The 18236-nt window shown below is 50.7% G+C and overlaps 2 protein-coding genes and 1 pseudogene across 3 annotated transcripts in view; 1 reads left to right on the top strand and 2 right to left on the bottom strand.

Moving 5' to 3' along the window:
* Positions 1-2120: 2120 nt before the first annotated feature.
* On the bottom strand, positions 2121-6324 carry Mtfp1 (mitochondrial fission process 1). The gene is made up of 4 exons (XM_021211060.2): positions 5908-6324; positions 5113-5240; positions 4526-4758; positions 2121-2954 (listed from the first exon to the last, which is right to left on the bottom strand). The coding sequence occupies exons 1-4, from the start codon at positions 5972-5974 to the stop codon at positions 2882-2884; spliced, it is 501 nt and encodes a 166-aa protein (XP_021066719.1). The 5' UTR covers positions 5975-6324; the 3' UTR covers positions 2121-2881.
* Positions 6325-7753: 1429 nt separating this feature from the next.
* The window catches only part of Sec14l2 (SEC14 like lipid binding 2), a 23019-nt gene continuing 12536 nt past the window's right edge, over positions 7754-18236 (bottom strand). For both annotated transcript variants that reach the window (XM_029545130.1, XM_021210590.2), the window contains exons 9-12: positions 14556-14662; positions 14335-14474; positions 14049-14218; positions 7754-9213 (exon numbers count right to left, since the gene is read on the bottom strand). In XM_029545130.1, coding sequence (XP_029400990.1) covers positions 9083-9213; positions 14049-14218; positions 14335-14474; positions 14556-14662 — 548 coding nt within the window. In that variant the 3' untranslated portion in view covers positions 7754-9082. The remainder of the gene's footprint in view (positions 9214-14048; positions 14219-14334; positions 14475-14555; positions 14663-18236) is intronic.
* The window catches only part of LOC110330811, an 865-nt pseudogene continuing 237 nt past the window's right edge, over positions 17609-18236 (top strand).

Here is an 18236-nt window from a genome sequence, read left to right as displayed (position 1 = left end):
CAGGCACCCCTTTATCTGACCAATTAGACTTCACCTGAGTACAGGCACCCCTTTATCTGACCAATTAGACTTCACCTGAGTACAGGCACCCCTTTTGAGAGAGCAAACATAACAGACAGCCATGCACAACACTCTCCTAAGAGCCAAACTGCCACCGTCCTCGTGAGTTCAACTGTGTCCACTCACAAAAGACAGTCACAGCTGGGCTTTGTTGACAATGTAAGCATACTGTCTTCAGACACACCAGGAGAGGGGGTCAGACAGATGTCATTAAGGATGGTTGTAAGCCACCCTGTGGTTGCTGGGATTTGAACTCAGGACCTTTGGAAGAGCTATCAGTGCTCTTAACCGCTGAGCCATCTCTCCAGCCCGAGTGTTTTTCATAGGACAGTGTCCAGCCACTTCTCTCAGCCAGGTCTATGCAGGCCTGTTCTAGTGGCACGAGGTCTCAGAGAGCGGCTAGACATATCTAAGTCGGGAAGGGCTAGGGAGATGGTTTCATCTCTATAGCCATAGGGAAGCCATCACTCATGCTGGGTGCAAGCCTTCCTGTGTGCCTGCTTTAAGGTCACTTGTGCCCCTGTCTGCAACTCCTCAGGCATGCTCTGTAAGCCTAGTGAGATCACTGGCTTCCCAGGGAGAACCTCAGTAGAAACAAACTGGTTTGCTGCTGTGTCGGTGTTGCCTAGTTCCCTGCAGGGGGTGGCTTTCAGGGCATAATTATTATAGTTAAATCCCTATTCCTGTGTGTGCCAGATAAGACACAGAATAGAGGGTCTGCCGGCAGCTGTGGTTTGAGGCATTCTTGAAAGGAATGGCTTCTGGCAGTCAGCTATATCACATGATTTCCCTAGCTGTGTTCAAGGGCTTCGCTTGGATGGTTTCAGAGACCATGGGATGGGTACATTTTCACCATGGAAATGAACGATAGAGTCGTCCTATCCTAAGGCAGCCAGTGGTTAAACACTGACCAGCAACATCCTGCTCTGGCTCCCCTGCTAACCCAGGAGGAGGGTAGATGGCATGACTCACCTTTCCAGATCTAGATCCTAAGGAACAGAGAAGGCAAACGGCCTAGCAAAGGCCTCACAGCCCAAACAGCGACAAGTAAGACCCAGACATGCTTCTGTCTTCCATCCATTTCCTTGAATTTTCATTTCCTTTTTAATAGACAAACAAAACTCCATTGCGTGCCACATTTTCATTCTCCACTTGTCTGTGGGTGAGCTGGCTCCGTTTCCCAGCTATGGTTAAGAGAGTGGCAAAGAAAGCGGATGTGCAAGTGTCTCTGGGTCTAAGCCCAGGAGTGCCGTGGCTGGGCCAGGTGGCCATTCTCTTTCTGATTTTTTGAGGTGCCTTCATACTGACTTTCATAGTGGCTGCCCTAGTTTGCATATCACTAGCAGCGGGTAAGGGTCCCACTTTCTCCACATCTTCTCCAAGATTTTCCAATCACTTTTTACAAGGTCTAAAATCCAGTTCAGACTCCCTGCCAGGGCTCTTGAGAGGTTCCATCACTAAGACAATATGACCAGTGGTGGTTTGAATACATAGGGAGTGGTACTGTTAGGAGGTGTGTCCTTGTGGGGGGAAGTGTGTCAATGAGGGGTGGGCTTTGGAGGTTTCTTCCTATGCTCGGACTCCACCCACTGTGGAACAGTCAGTCTTCTGACTACCTTTAGATAAAGATGTAGAACTCTCAGCTCCTTCTCCAGCACCATGTCTGCCTGCATGTTGCCATGCTTCCTGCTATGAAAATGGACTAAATTTTTGAAACTGTAAGCCAGTCTGAATGTTTGCCTTTGTAAGAGTTGCCTTGGTCATGGTGTCTGTTCAAAGCGATGAAATCCCTAAGTCGCCACCCCACCCACAACACAAACACCTCCCATTTCTCTCCTCCTAAACCTTCATTTCTGACTCCCTTTTCCCCTTTTTCTTTTCCTTGGATCTGGTATTGCTCTTGAACCGGTTTGAACACACCCCTCCCTTGTTCTCCCCATAGCCCTTCCTGCAGAGCCAGGAGACCAGCCCACTTCTCCCTCAGTTTACCTGTTCCAGAGGAAGCACCATGCTGTGGTCGCAACCCTGCTTATCCTCAGGAAGAGGAGAAGAAAAGAAGATGCCATTTTTGAAAGTTTTATTAGGCTAGCACTTGGGTTGTGATTGTCCTGCCTCTCAACCAGGCCCAGCAGCTCCTGCAGCAGGGATGGGCTGGCCAGAGACTCTGCCCTGAGTGTCCCAAATGCTGTACCTCTGTGTCTCTCCCTAAGTCACTCAGCCACACTACCACAAAGTGACTTAGAATAGCCAGAAGACTGGTTCTCTCTTGTCACATGATCTCAGGAGTATTCCCTGCCCTCTCTGGGCCTTAATATTCTTCTCTTCCATGGGAGAATATAACTTTTCCGTCAGAAGATAGGCCTGGGGACTAAGAGGTACTTTAGTGGTTAGAGCACTGGCTGCTCTTGCAGAAGAACCAGATTCAGTTCTCAGCACCCACATGGTGGCTCACAACCATCCCTAACTCCAGTTCCAGAGGGGTCTAATCACCTCTTTTAACCTCTAAGGGTGCTGCACATACATACAGACATGCAAGTAAAACACTTATACACATAAAATAAATACTTTTTTTTAAAAAAGACTTCAAAAGACAGGCCCAGCCAGAGTTTGTTCCCACTCAGCACAACCGTGGCCACGGATGCAGACAAGGTTGGGTCCCACCCCCACCCTGGAACTCACTGCCACTACTCCTCAGGGCCTTCGTCTCTAAGCTCCCATCAACGTGAACCCACCCAGACGGCAGCTCCGTGGACCCCAAACAACCACGTATCCGCGTCCCTTGATGTGAGTGGGCCAACCCCAGGCAAGGCACAGGACAGGGTCAGGGGGTGCTGGGCTTCTCCACCGATGGGTACAGCTTGCGCAGGCTAGAGTCCAGGAGGAAGTCCACTGACCTACAGAAAGAGGGGGCCTGGTGAGCAGGTGGCCAAGGGTGAGGAGATGCCGGAAACACAAGGGGAAAGACTCGGCAATGCATGGTGCCAACAGCGACCACGTCAAGACACGTTTGATTATTCTCTTCCCTTAAGGGAGTCGTGCTTACACCCCTCCCCCACGGATAACAGCCATCTTCCTTTTTTCTCTACAGCTGGAGAAATCGAGGTACAGTGGGTAAAGGACTCACCGTGAGGTTCAGGGTAAGCTATGCTCCCCTCCACCCTACCCTGCCACCAGTGAGGCGCGAGGCTCTCAGTGAGGTGTGAGGCGCTCTCTCTCTCTCTCTCTCTCTCTCTCTCTCTCTCTCTCTCTCTCTCTCTCTCTCTTTTAGATTGTTTAAAAAATAATTTCTGTAGCTGGGCAGTGGTGGCACACAACTTTAATGCTAGTTTTTGGAAAGCAGAAGCAGGTGGATCTCTGAGTTTGAGGCTAGTCTGATCTAAAGAGTGAGTTCTAGGACAGCAGGGCACAGAGAATCCTATCTCAAAAGAACAAAACAGGGGCTGGTGAGATGGCTCAGTGGTTAAGAGCACTGACTGCTCTTCCAAAGGTTCTGAGTTCAATTCCCAGCAACCACATGGTGACTCACAACCATCTGTAATGAGATCTGACGCCCTCTTCTGGTGTGTCTGAAGACAGCTACAGTGTACTTACATATAATAATAAATAATCTTTAAAATAAAAAACAAAAACAAAATTCTGTATTTTTTATGTATATGCATGTTGTGCCTGCATGAACACTTGCATGCTAGAAGATAGCATCAGACCCCATTACAGATGGTTGTGAGCCATGGTGTCTTTTCTGAGAATTGAACTCGGGACTTCTGGAAGAGCAGACAGTGCTGTATCCACTGAGCATTCTCTCCAGCCTGGTCCTACCTCTAGTGCTAAGAGCAAGCACACAACACAGAGTTGGCTACTCAGAAGGACAATGGCTCAGACATGGGCCCCTCATCTGAGCAAGCCAATGAGCTTCCTTGGCACCTTGGCTATCGCTATGGAGAAGTTTTGATGGGGCATAAGATGTTGGGAGGGACAGGACACCATGAGTCACTGGGACATGGCAGGAGATTGAAACCCACAAGGACAGGATGGGGAGAGATGCTGAAGGATGGGAAACTGAAGGATGGATGAAGGATGGGAAGATGAAAGATGGATGAAGGATGCTGTGTGGCGCTCGGATGCCTGGATCCAGCCATGTGGAAAACATCCCAAGACTTTTATTTTGTATTTACCTAGCACACTGAGTTTGACTCATGCCACTATCAGCTCCCTTCAATCCAGCACTCCTGGCTAACTCTGCCTATTTCGCAGCACTGGTCTTTATTTCTGTGAACTTACTTGACCTTTGTCCAGTACCCATAAGGCACTCTGCTTCCTTTTCTGCCGCTCTGCTGCTCCATCTGATAAGAGCACAGATGGCCTCTCTACTTCAACCCTGCCTCTGCTGCCCCAGTTCTGTGCCCACAGTTCACAGCCTAACTCTACCTGCAGAGTGACTGGTCCCTGAGACCAGAAAGGCACCTACCTGTCGATGGGGTGGATTATGACGGGGATGGCCAGCAGCCCAAGTGTGGTGGTGGTCCATTTGCGGACAGTCAGGGGCCAGCGGGTCATAGTACCCAAGACATAGAGAGAGGCAGCACACAGGCGGTTGATGGTGAAGCCTGGGATAGCCACAGAGGCCAGAGACTGCCACGCAAAGGTGTCGACCACAGCCAGGGCCATTCTGGTGCTGCGGCCTGCTTCAGGGCTTGGCACCTGGAAGGTACAAAGACATTTAGCCCAGCTGGGGCAGAGGTAGGAAACCTATAGACAGAAGCATGCCGGTGGACCAAGGAGGAAGAGCGAACGAAGGTAGCAGGGTAGAAGGCAGCCGGGGGGAGGACTGGGCTGTACTACATTCAGGTTGGGGGTGATTTGCCCACACCCAGGAGAGGTACCAGCTGTCACCTCCTATCCATATGGTTTGCTCGGGTGGGGATGAACCATCCTACAAACAGGATTAGCTTATGGACTGCACTATGAGACGCTAACGGGGCTAAGGCTGTCCCCACTGCAAGACTGCATACCACCCACACTAGGGTGGGTTGGAAAGGGTTAACTAACACTCACCTCTCCTGCTTTCTTGCCTTTGTCTATGGCATCGGCCAGGACATAGGAGCTGGACACACCATAGCTCAACCACACCACAGCTGCAGGAACCAGGGAGCGAAAAGCCTCCCCCAGCTCATTGGCGTAGCCTGGAGGGAAAAGGCATTTAATTCTCTGGCCTTTTCCACAAGGGGGCGCTACACAGAGAGCTGCTTCTAAGCCTAACCCTGCTAAACTACAGTGTGGCAGGTGACCTCAGTCAAGTGACTTTACCTTTTGGTTTCTATGGACTGACACCGACAATGAAGTTCATGGCTCACTGATCAAAGTCCCCAGTCGTGGTTCTGGGGATCTGCACCAGGGAGGCGACCGGAGGCCAGCAAATAACTGAGTGTGGGCTCCACTGACCAGTATCAATCAAGTATCAGGTCTTTCAAGGCCTTACCTCCACTCTTAAAGTCAGCACCCGGCGAGAGTGCCTCGCATTCAGCCCTTTTTACAGAAGAGAAAACTGAAGGAAGAGCCAGGGAAAGGCGGACTTGCTAGGAGTCCAGATCCTCTGACGCCATGGCTAGTGCACGGTCATGGCAGAGGGCAACCCACACACTCGGTTTGTGCCTCCAGAAGAGTCCCGTGGACAAAGCTGAACCCACAGGGTTGTGTGACCTTGGACAAGTCCCTAGCCTTCTCCTGAACCCTGTCTCCAGCCCAAGCCGACCAAGAACTAAGCCCCTTTTCAGACTCCAGATCGGCAACCCAGGACCACCGCTTTCCCCCCCCCCTCCCCGTGGTGGGGTCGCTGCGTCTGTCACTCACCCAGGTAACGCACCCACGTGTCCCGGTAGAGGTCGCGCTCGGCGCCCTGCCGCTGCTGCTCCGACATGACTACCCCGGCAAGGTTGGAGTCACTGCAGATTGGAGTCTCACCTCAACTCTGTCTCCACTAGCACTTGGCTAACACCAGGAAAGAACCCGCCAGTAGTCCGAGGCTGAAGGACAGGTCCCTGCTATCTCCACTGCAGGGAGTGTCTGAAAATTGCCTTATACATCCAAGCCCCTCTCCTAGGCTTGGGTTTTGCAGACAGATGGTCGTGTTTTCTCTGGGCAGTTAATGCAAAACTCTCCCAGACATGACTAGTTTTTGGAGTTAAATAGGTCAGAGTTCCAATCGGAGGATGGAATCTTCTTAGGTGTGCGACTTCTAGGAAAGGTGTATTCCTCTGAGCCGCGGCTCCTGTGTAAATGGGAGGCGTGCCAGCATCCACTGCCTTAGACAGCCGCAGGGACTAATTAATTCTAACAGTCATCCTGTGTTCAGTAGAGTCAGGTTTGCTTCCTTAAGCTCAGGCACTAGCGTCGGGTCCTATTTTACAGTAGGGAAATGGAGACACAAAGAGGACAACCACTCTCCTGGCTCACGCAACTGTTAAAAAGGAAACGGGAGTTGGGGAGTTATTACAAGGGGGGAAAGCACTCTGAATCCGCTGGGATTTCAGAGGGGCAATGCGATGGCCCCTAGAGACAAATCCTACTTGGGCCGCCTAGTAGATGTAAGCCACTTCCTCCCCCCTCCCCACCGCTCCCCACGACCATGTCTGTAAAACAAAATGGGTGAGAATGGAGAGATGGCTCAGCGGTTAGCAGCGCTTACAGTTCTTCCAGAGGGCCCGAGTTCCATTCCCAGCGCCCACACAGGCGTCTCACAGCCACCTGTAACTCCACCTCGGGGGAATCTGACACTTCTGGCTCCCACAGGCAGCACCCCGTCCCCCAAACACACACACCTGTACATTCACGCATAGAGACACACAGATAAATACAAATAAATATGGTCTTAAGTCTTTTATAAGCCAGGCATGGTGTTGCATGCTTTCATCTCAGAATGTAGGAGGCAGAAACAGGTAGTTATGTGCGTTCGACACCAGCCTGTCTACACAGGGAGTTTTAGGCCTGGCCGGGGGGGCTACACAGTACAAAAATGTCCAGCTAGATAAGAACAGGGTTTCTGCACAGCTCTTTTAGCTTTTTTAGATCCGAAAGGTGTATACCGACTCCCTTCGGAAGCCACAGTTTTCAGCCTGTGTCTTCTTGAAACTTGTGGGTCAGCGGGGACAGGGCCCGGCTCCGGTGGCAAAGGTAAATCTGTCTTCAGGACCTGAAACACCGGCAGTGCTGGTGCGGAATTAGGAGACGGTCCCTAAAGCCACGTGACGCCAACCCTCGGCCTCCCTCCCACTGAGTACCCGTAGCAGACGCGGTTCACGCCCGCCGCGCCGGTCAGCGCGGAAGAACCGCCCAACCGGGCTGCAACCACCGAATGGGGCGGGGCCTCCGCCCTCACCGTGAAGGCTCTCGGGAGCATCCGATGCCAGGAACAATGATGGCGGACGACACTCACCGGCTGAACCAATCGGAAGGCAACTTGTTAGGACTTCGGAGGACGTTGTCGCGAGAGGAGAGGGAAGGGACGCTTCTGTCACTGTGCGCGTGCCTGGGTCCGTGTGTCGTGATAGGCGAGAGGAAAGGAACAGAACGCGTGTGTGTGTGTGTGTGTGTGTGTGTGTGTGTGTGTGTGTGTGTGTGTGTGTGTGTGTGTGATTTTAGCCTGCTACTTGGCATCTGAGAAGTTTGGGTCTACTGTAAGAGACTAAGCCGGCGATGGGCAATGAATTCTGCTTTTTGCTTGGAAAATTGATCACTTTATTCATTGGTTAATGTAGCTAACAGCATTGTAAACCAAGGCCAGGCTATGCTCCTGAGATATGTGACTAGACCCTGGGTAGCCTCGGCCCTCTCTGCTTGCCAGCCCTGACCCTGCCCAGAGCTCCCTCTGCTTCGTGAAACGAGGCTGGGCCGAGAGGCCTCGTTCCGAGGAAAAGGCGGACCCCGCAAGGGCCTGGGGCTTCCTTCCCGAATCCTGGGCAGCCTGTAACCTGTCTCTCAAGTTGTGTGGGGTCAAGAGCTGCTATTGCAAGGTCACCTGTGCCTGGCCCCCTCTTTGCCCTGGCTCAGATGTTTGCCCAGCCTATGGCCACCTTCCCCGGCAACCTCCCACCCTGGCTACCTGCGTCCCCAGGCAAGAGGAAGCCACTGCTGCTATTACACGCCTCTACAAAGAAGGGCCTGCAGAGCCCTTGCTCCTGTCAGGAGACTGGTTCTCAGGCACTGTGGGAGACTGGACTGAGAAGTCCACTTGTCATCTTTGTGCAAGTGGAGGGTTACTTAGAGGCTTGGGGCCCACCCATGACCTCCTTGGCCCTTTCCTATGTATGATCCCTGAAATTAATCACCCTTGTGCTTGTGGAGGGTTTCTTCCACTGGAGAACAGTGGCTAGGTACCAAAGTCCCACCCAGCACTGACAACCATTAGTAACTAAACAGGCAGCCAGTGGAACCCAGGAGTTAGTGAGGTTCTCAAGGGGGAGAGAGAGGCCCTGTTAGCCTTCCAGTGCTGACTTGTGCCACTCCTGAGATTTGGGGTGGGGGGTGGGGGAGGGATGAGGAGACAAGAGATATTCAAGACATATGACAGAAAGTTTCAAAGAGCTTCTGATACCCATCACATCTAGTGGCCTGCTGCTACCTTGCAACCATCATTACAATCATGGAGGTCTGCTCCATGTTCATTTAGGAGCAAGTGTCTCCCAGCAATGGCTTCCCTGAGTTTGACAATCGCTTCACTTCTAAGTTATCCCCTGCCACCATCCTGTGTACCCTTCCCCTCCCTGTCTCAGCTGCCCCTGGGCAGGTGAAGTTGGCAAGGTCTACAGGGTAGACATCATTACAGCCGGTCTCTGGAGACCCCTTAGTATTCTGATGACGAGGACCCCTCTAGCTATTTATCCTCGTTCTGATTCTGTACGGGAGCTCCGTCCAGTCTGAAGTCTTCCCTCTAGCCCAGTTTCTTTGGGCTAATTGGTTGCAGGAAAATGACTATAAAGAAACTGACAGGAAGACATTGAGGGGGCCAGGCCTGCTGCAGGGGGAGATGTTATTTGGGGGTGTCTGCCCCCTGCTGATTCATCTTCTCTTCAGCTGCTTTGTCTGGAAGCAGGACCTCCACGGTGAAACTGACTTTCTTGGCATGGATGAAGCTGTAGGTGTTGTCAAACCGCAGGACATCTGAGGGAGCAGAAAACCAAACATTCAGACCGTTCCCCCCAAGAGTAGAGGGTGGTGAAGGGCCTGATTTGTACTGACTGAGCAAGGTGGTGTGGTAGGAGATGGAGGCAAGAGTGGTGTAACAGCCCTTGGTCTTCCGGAACTCAGTCTCGCTGAGTGTGTTCAGAAAGTGAAAAATCGTGTGATGCAGAGCAGGCCTAGTGAGACGAGGGACAGATTCACATCTGTAACAGCTTGGAAGGAAAAGGTCTCCAAGGCCAAAGTCATGGCTTCATTACACAGGCAGAATAATGTTCGCAGCCACAGCGCTTGTGAGGATACTGTCTGTGTGTGAAGCCCTGGGTTTGTAGTCTATACGTGTGACCCCATTCGTCCTCACAACTCTGAAGTCAGCAACAGTCCGACTTTGGCTCAGCTCAAAGGGTCACACAGTGAGCCACAGTGGGGCTGGACTTTCCTTCTGGTTTGCATTCCTGACCATAGCACTGTGTTTCCTTTGGACCCTGGGAACCCCAGCCCATTCCACGTCTCTGCAGACTGTATGAACCAGGTGCTTACCCTCTGGGGAGATTAATGGGGCCAGGATGCTCGCTGCACGCCTGCCCAGAATGACAAAAGGATGGGCTGTTCCTCAAAGGGAAGTTGCCCAAGGGATTTGTGCTGTAATCCGTATAGGGAAACACTTTTCTGACATAAAAAGAAAGAGCTTTAGCTGGGCATGGTGGTGCCCCTGTAATCTCAACACAGGAAGGTAAGGGTCAGAAGTTCAAGGCCAGCCTGGACTATATACACTGTGAGTCCAGACTGGCCATATAGATAAAGGGTGTTGGGAGGAATGTCTAAGATACATGCAGAGGCTATGATGCATGTAGAACAATTTATAACATTTTTGTTAATTTATGTGTAAACCAAAACTTTTTGGCCTTTTTGTTTGTCTACACTCAGAGCTCTCTAGCACTCTGGAGTCACACCGTTTGGAAGGGAAGGTGTTCTCACATCCTGTGGTGAATGTGTCTGAGCAAGCACTTGCCAGGCTTGTTATGGAAATGTGTCTCTGAAGGGACAGACACCCTTTGGTAGGCTGGCAGGTGAGAAGGCCATTGGTTGTGCTTCCCTCTGGGAAGAGGGTGGACTCAGTTGGCAGAGACTGCTTCTAAGCCCTGGCAACTGAACAGGCTTGCTTTCACTCTCGGCCTGTTTCTTTGCAAGCTTGTTCCATTTCACTCAAATGCCCCTTCAAGACAGCTAAACACAGAACAAAAGCAGCGGGGCCTCCCTTCTGGGCCGATCTCTCGCTTTCTCAGCGAGTTCCCTTCTTCTCAACCCTGGATAAACTGCATGAGGCCGGCAGTCAGCACGGCACCTACCAGCTCCTAGTCCCTCATCTCTGCGAGAGGTCCTGCAGATGCCCTACTTTTTCCTCTTGGTTCTGATGACGACCTTGGCAACCCAAGTTCACCATACTGTGATCTCCTTAGACCAGCACTGAGATGCAAGGGCCTTACAGCAGGCACAGAGGAAAGGACGTCACTGCCACTCCAGCATCCAAATGTCTCAGTGTGACACTAGTCATGTACTCACAGGCTCATGGAGGCCCTGGAGGCCTTCAGGTCTAGGGCTTCTCAACATGTGTTGGGTAATTAGCCCCTTTGAGCATCTTCAGGTTATCAGGGGCAGTGTCCCAAGGGAAAGATGCTGTCCTTTAGGGAAGCAGGACAAAAGGTATCCTCTTGCCCTCCCACATATGTAGTGGAAAATGTCTAAATTACAGGTCTGGGGCCAGAGATTCGGGTTAGAGCACTTGCCTAGCATGCAGGGAGCTCTGGGTTGAATTCCTGCTGCTTCATAATTACTCTATTCACATTGGCTTCCTTTTGTTTTCCTTATATTCCAGATAGAGTATTTATTTTAAAGCTGTATGTAGGTGTGTTACATTATCTGTGAGTTTCATTTCAGCATAGTAATGGGGACAGTAGACACTGTAGGAAGGAAATGTGGTTCTTGGATTCAGAACCACTTCTCTGGGGAGTCCATGGACCCCAGAAGGAAGTCTGCTCTAGCCACTTCTCTCATGTTAAGAGAAATGAAGTCTGTTCTTTAAAGGTACTTGGTTCTGAACACGCTGGAAGAGTCTGTGGCAAAGCTAGATGTTCTCAGCTAGCAGATACTGGTGCCTAGCTGGCCTCTTGCCCATGGTGCTGTCCGGCCCCTTCCTACAGCGTTTAAGATCTTCCTAACCACACTGTATCCTCCAGCACAAAGCAGCCCTAGTTGAGCATTCCACACAGTAGGCTCTCAATAAGTGATTGTGAGGAAAAGGTGAAAGCCATCCAAATGTCCAATACACTTGAACATGGGCCAGAGAAGCCCAGAGGGTTGTGTTTGTATAATTTGAAGCTGACATACCCAAAGGCTTAATTCTCTACGGGGTGACAAGACTGCACTTTGCAGGGGTTACCTGGCCCTCAGAAGCCTGGCCCTCCCACAGGTAAGCTTTACCTAATCCATACTCTACGACCCTGCCTCCAAATGACACCGACCCTACCTCTCCTACCTTGCTGCCTTTCCATCTGGGAAGGGGAACTTTATGCTGTGGCCTGACTCTGCTCCTCCAGCAAATAAGCAGACCCCAGGCAGGTCAGTGTTCTTGTAGGGACAGATCCAAGAAGTAGTAAAATAAATTGAGGATTTTCAGTTCCATCCCGGTTGTATCAAAAAGCTGTTTATCCTTCAAATATAAGAGAGAAGCAACTGAGTTGGAGCCCTCCAGCTCCTCCATGGCCTTTGGAGAAGCACTTCCTTGATCTGAGACTCTTGTCACATCAACGATAAATGTCTTGTTTCTTGAATGGTCTGTGGCTAGGAGCCTCTTGTATCCTCTCTTAGTGTCTGCACTAGTAACATGATGTGAGAGAGAGCATCTCTTGTCTATCTATACCATAGCTTCTTCATCTCTCAAAGATTTATTTTAATATATGAGTGTCTGTCCTCATGCACATTAGAAGAGGGAATCAGATCCCATTACAGATGGTTGTGAGCCACCATGTGAGTGCTGGAAATTGAACTTGGGACCTCTGGAAGAGCTCTTATCTGCTGAGTGGTGTCTCCAGCCTCGAGCTTTCTCATCTTTTAAAGAAAAGTCAACCTCGAGTGTATGATGAGCTTTCTCCTTTGTGGATAGCAGTGTCTAGCCTGTGCTAAGCCTTGTTCTTGGTGCAGCAGAGTGTACGCATTCTCCTGAGACCTGGCTGCTCTCTAAAAAGGGTGACCCTGCTCCCCGGGGAGCCAGATCATGCACAGTGTACCTGAAGGTAGGGAGCACCAGAACTGCAGGCTACTGGATAGAAGGATCTGCAGGGCTAGTGCAGGTACCCCTGTGCTGCTGCCTCAGCAACGGAGCCCAGGACGTCTCCCACCTCCCCCATAGTCTCCGGGAACGCCCTGCTCTCCCGTTGCCCTGGTAATAATAACTGATGGGCGCAGGTGCTGCGTTGCATGCTCTGTCTCTGGCATCACACCATAGCCTCACAGATCTTATCACATGTGAGCTGGCATCTCCGTAAGATCCCAGTTGCAGCAATCAGGAAACAGACTTAGGAAGGCGGAGTCATTTGCCCAAGTCTACACACACAGCCAGCGGGCAAGCCTAGCTCAGATCTGAGTGCAAAGCCCTGGCTTGGCACTTTTCTACCCTCCATCCTTTGGCTCTGTAGGGAAGGAAACTAGAAATTTGCCTGGCTGGTGTTTAGCTGGCATACGTTTGTTCTTTTTTTACTATTGTACTAATACTATACTATATATACTATACTGTATATACTATACTATACTATACTATTTAGTACACTAGTATATCATACTATACCATACCATACCACCTAACACTGTAGAATATATTTACAGAAATAGAGGAAGAGAAAGCCCTCTATAAGTATCCTAAGATAGTGTAGGTTTCCCAGAGTTCCTTTCTGCATATACTCTTTCCCCTCGACCTCAGTGAACATGTACTACACATGCAGCATTTCACATCTACCCGCTTAATGTGAATTAACATCTTAGCTGTCAGTGTGTCCTCTTTAACAGCTCCATGGTGCTTTGCTGTAATAGATGGACCTTCTTGTGGCCATATGCTGTGCCACTGGCTTTATCAGCTGCTAGGAACTTCTTGGTCCCTCTAACTTTGTGTATTGGTAACGGTTTCTGTTGGACACATTTCAGGACTATAACTTCTGGGTTGAAGGGATTTAAGCCAATGCCAAATGACCTTCTGTGAAGGTTTCTGACACGTGTAAGCTGCCTTCTCATGTCCTGGACCTGCTCTTTGGTCAGCCTGGAGGTGAGTGGTGCTCAGATTTCAAGGCTGGCCTTTTGGGGGGGGGGCATGCTATGCCCTGTGGAGATTCCCTCAACCCACAGAGTCAGTTCTGCGTCTCCTGCTTCTAACTGCCTGGCTGTTGTCTCGGTCCTAGTCTTGGACAAAGCTTGTGTACTTCAGGCTGACCTTAACTTGCAATCTTGTCTTAGCCTCCTAAGTGCTGGCATTGCAGGTGTGCCCCTCCATGCCCAGCTCCCAGAAGTAGATGTTCTCACCTGTTACAGTGATTCACTTCTACTTGGGAATATCAGGGCAGAGCCCTAGCCAGCTGTTAGCTATCTGGGACCCCTTAAGCAAGGCACTGCATTTTTTCCAATTCTACTTTTCCTGTGCCAGGTCAGGTGACCCCAGAGAGTGCCCCTTCCTGTTCTAACACTATGAGGTGACCAGTCCTCTGAGGAAGGGATACGTCATAAGCAGAAAGATAATGTGCTTCAAGTGTTGCCGAGACCCGGATACTTACAGATGCCTGGCTCACTGCAGGTGAGGGTCCCATCCTCAGGGACCATGTGGGAATTGTACCTCTGGTTAGGCAGCACCTCCGTCATCTCCCCTGCCCGCTGCCGTTCCCCCATCTTGGTCTTCAGGAAAATCCCAAAACCCACGTCTGATCCCTCCGACATAAACTGCCACCTGCAGAGGACATCCACCTGTGTGTGTATGTGTGTCCATGACAGCTGGGTTCTTCCACCCCAGCCTACCCACTGGCATTAACAAAAGCTCGGGTCCCTAGAAGCACCCAGTCCTACCTGAGGACACAGCCCGGGAAAAGAATCTCATACTCCACTTGGTGGGAGGAGCCTCGGGAGATCTGCACAGTGTGTTCATATTGCTGCTTCACCTGGTCTCGCACATAGTACTGCTTGGGAATGTCACCCCCGTAGTTGATCTAGAAGCAGAGCACAGGGTGAACTGGGGTACACATCTGAGCTAAGGTCCTCCCCACTGACATCCAGCTGGTGGCCCATACCTTAGATTTACACTTGGGGTTTCCATCAGGATCCGTCATGGTGCCTCCGTATTCCACAGGCAACTGGTCAGGGCTGATATGTTTGAGTAAAACCTCCTTCCAGTTTGCTGGCAGGAGAGAGAAGGACAGAAAGGTGTCACTAGGCAAGACTTCATACCTGATGGCCATATATATATGCTGGGCATGGGGCACAGTTGCCGGCGGGAGAGCCATTAGTTTGAGGCGGGAGGTAGCACTTCCTGAGCATGTGATATGTGCTTCCGGAGTTAGGAAGAGCCACTACCCAGAAAACAACCCTGCCTGCTCCAGGATTCAGAAACCGGGGGCTGCTGTCATCATGGCGACTGACCAGCTCAACAACCTCAGGAACTGACTTCATTCTGAGCTGCCTGCTGTGCAGGATTGTGAGGGCAGCAGAGTGAATTGAGGATACCTAAGAGGGCTTTGTAAATTAGTATATTACCTCTCCCAGGAAAGGATACAAACATCAAAATAAAAGCCAGACGGGCAAAGGCGGGGTCTGGATCCCGTGCAGAGGAGCGCGTGGCAGGACCAGAAGTCGTGAATCCCCGGGTTCTTACCCATCTTCTTACCATCTGATGCTGATGTCCCATCTTCTCCCACACTTCACTGGGTTGAGTCATGACTTACTGAGTGAGTACCTCACTGTAGAGTGACCCCTTAAATGGACTTACTTGTCTGTACCCCGCCCGTGTCACTTGTGTTCTTGTTTTCAGCTGATTGGCTGCCTTTTGTTGTTTTTCTAACCAAATCCTCTCCTGACTGGAGCAGTAATGCTGAGAACCATTTTCCCAAGAAAGACTAGCCTGGCACAATAACTTAATACCACAAACCACTCTAATTATATAGACTATCGGCTGACTATAAGTCAGCAGCTCGAGGCCGGGGACTAGCCTAGTATCCTCTGCACAGATGACTGTAACTCTGACCGTGCTGCGTCTGCCCACCCTCAGGTATCTGTGGCCTTGGGGTGATTTCATTGGCACTGCTAAACTCCAGTGACCACCCTGAAGTAACTTTTATCTCTCCTCTGTTGGGGATCTCGTTTTGTTTTTTTTTTTTTACTTCCCAATGTGCCTAAGGCACATTTGGTTGAAAGAATTTGAAGTGTGGGTAGAACAGACTGAGCCTCCTACATAGCTCTGCTGCCAGGGAACCAAACCACCTCACACACTTGCTGGGTGGCAGCAACAGTAAAACCAGAAGCCATAAAAACCTATTGCTCTGATTTTTTATCTTCTCCCAGCTGAGCAGGAGACCTGGGTTAAGGGAGAGGCCTTCCCATCTCTAGGAAATACTGCCACAGCCAATGCTGGGACTTTGGTGCCTAAGTACCTTTGTTTGTAACAGGGTCTCTGTAACCAAGGCTGGCCTTGAATTCACTATGTAATTGCAACCTGCTTCTGCCTCCCTAGTCCTGAGATATCATAGATGTATTTTTGTTCTTTTAAAAAACCTCTATTGCTGCCATATGTGTGTGCAGTACATGCGTGTTGGGGATGGTGCCTGTGTGGAAACAGGACAGCCTTTGCGAGTTGCTTCTCTCCTTCCACTGTGGGATGGCAGCAAACCCGGGTCATGAGCCTTGGATAACAAGCATCTGTTTACTTGTGGAACCAACCCAGCCCACACTGTTGTTTTGAGACAGGGTCCCACTATGAAACCAGGGTTGGCCTTGAACTTAGAACACAGCCCAGACAGACCTGGAACTGGAGCTTCTCAACCTCCAAAGTGCTGTGATCATAACCGTTCACCACCTTCCCAGTCCCAAGTTGCCACTCACACTTGACCTTAGCCCAGAGGTCAAGAAGCAATTCACAACAGCTACGTACAGTGCATTATTTAAAGGCAGCCTTGCAGACACCTTCAGAATCTGTATTACTACTGCCAGCTCAGCTCCAGAGCCGGTTTCAGTCCACCTTCATAGCCATCAGTCCACTCCTTGTTGCCAGAGGCCTGGTTCTTGTGTGTCTTCCTGGCTGGTTTGGGGGTCACACATTCTCCCCACTACTCTGCACATACAATCCCTACTTCTCTGCTAGTGTCACTAGTGACTTCCCACTCTTCCCCCATGGACTCTGCTTACTCGGCCTGCACTTGAACTTGGAAGCCCCCCAAAGTTTACTTCAGACTCCTGCATGCTCAGCATAGGTGGGTCTTGCATGGCAGCCTCAGTGTGCCCACATTCATCCGGAGAGTTGTTCACTCCGGCCGAATATTACTATCTGCTCATTCTATGCAGCCCATTGAAGTCTGAGGTTTTGCTTCCTAGATAAGCTGTAAGTCCAGCCAGCCTTTCCGCCTCTTCTCCTGAGGGCACTTCCTCAGTTAATACCATCTCTCGCATGGGCAACACATGGCCTGCGACCCAGCATCTGGCTTTCATGGCCTTGTTGCTAAGTACAAGCCAGTTGAAAATCTGACCGTGGCACTCTCTGCCAAGCACTTCTCTGGTTCTAGAGTCATGATCTAGCCTCTCAACATGGTGTCCTGTATCCGTGTGGCCTGGCTCCGGCTCCCTTTCCAGTCCCGTCTTTTGCTGCATCCAGCTTCGTAGTCTTTATTTTTCTGCTTTGTTTCATGTGGTCAGCTCTCTCACATTGCTGTATTAGCTTGGGCAGACATGGCTCTCATATCAACTAAGGAGGGATGGGTGTTGTGCCTAGGAGTGATTGTACATCATGGTTTCCTCTTTCTTCCATGTATCACATCATGCCTGAGAGCTAGCCAAAGGACTCTGTCTTAATAATCCTGGCAGCCCGACACTTCATCCTGGATCTGGCACAGAAAAGGTATTTGTCCCAAAATGATCTCCGTGGCACCCTCTTGATGCTCTTTCTAGTTCCTTCTGGTTTGTTCCATAGCCTTTTCTCTGAAGTCCTCTCTCCCCTAACTTAGCCCCTTAAGGATAAGCACTGGAATTCCATTGCTCTCTGACTGCATGGTGAGCCCAGGGCTTGCTTCTAGACTATGTGAGAAAGTATGTCGTTATGAAAACAGGAAGGCAGGGAGCCGCCAGTTACCATGCACACATGGTCAAGTCCAAGAACCACACCACACACAACCAGTCCCGCAAATGGCACAGAAAAGGCATCAAGAACCCCCAGTCACAAAGATATGAATCTCTTAAGGGGGTTGACCCCAAGTTCCCAAGGAACATGCGCTTCGCCAAGAAGCACAACAAGAAAGGCCTGAAGAAGATGCAGGCCAACAATACAAAGGCAGTGAGTGCATGCGCAGAGGCCATCAAGGCCCTTGTGAAGCCTCAGGCCATCAAGCCCAAGATGCCAAAAGGGCCCCAGCCGCAAACTCAGCTGTCTGCCTTTCATCGCACACCCCAAGCTTGGGGAGCAGATTTGAAGCTACAGGGCCAAGGGGCGTAGGCTCTGCCAACCAAAGCCCAAGGTTCAAACCAAGGCAGAGGCCACAGCTCCAGCTAAGGCCCAGGCTTCAGCTCCAGCTCAGGCTTGCAAAGGTGCTCAGGCCCCTGTGAAGGCCCTGTACTGGCTAGTTTTTTGTCAACTTGACACAGATGGAGTTATCACAGAGAAAGGGGCTTACTTGGGGAAATGCCTCCATGAGATCCAGCTNTAAGGCATTTTCTCAATTAGTGATCAAGTGGGGAGAGGCCCCTTGTGGGTGGGACCATCTCTGGGCTGG

This window comes from Mus pahari, chromosome 13 (genome assembly GCF_900095145.1).
Source record: "Mus pahari chromosome 13, PAHARI_EIJ_v1.1, whole genome shotgun sequence".
NCBI classification, from domain to species: Eukaryota; Metazoa; Chordata; class Mammalia; order Rodentia; family Muridae; genus Mus; species Mus pahari.
The sequence above is the reverse complement of the archived record's forward strand: the minus strand, read 5'-3'. Positions and strand labels throughout refer to the sequence as shown.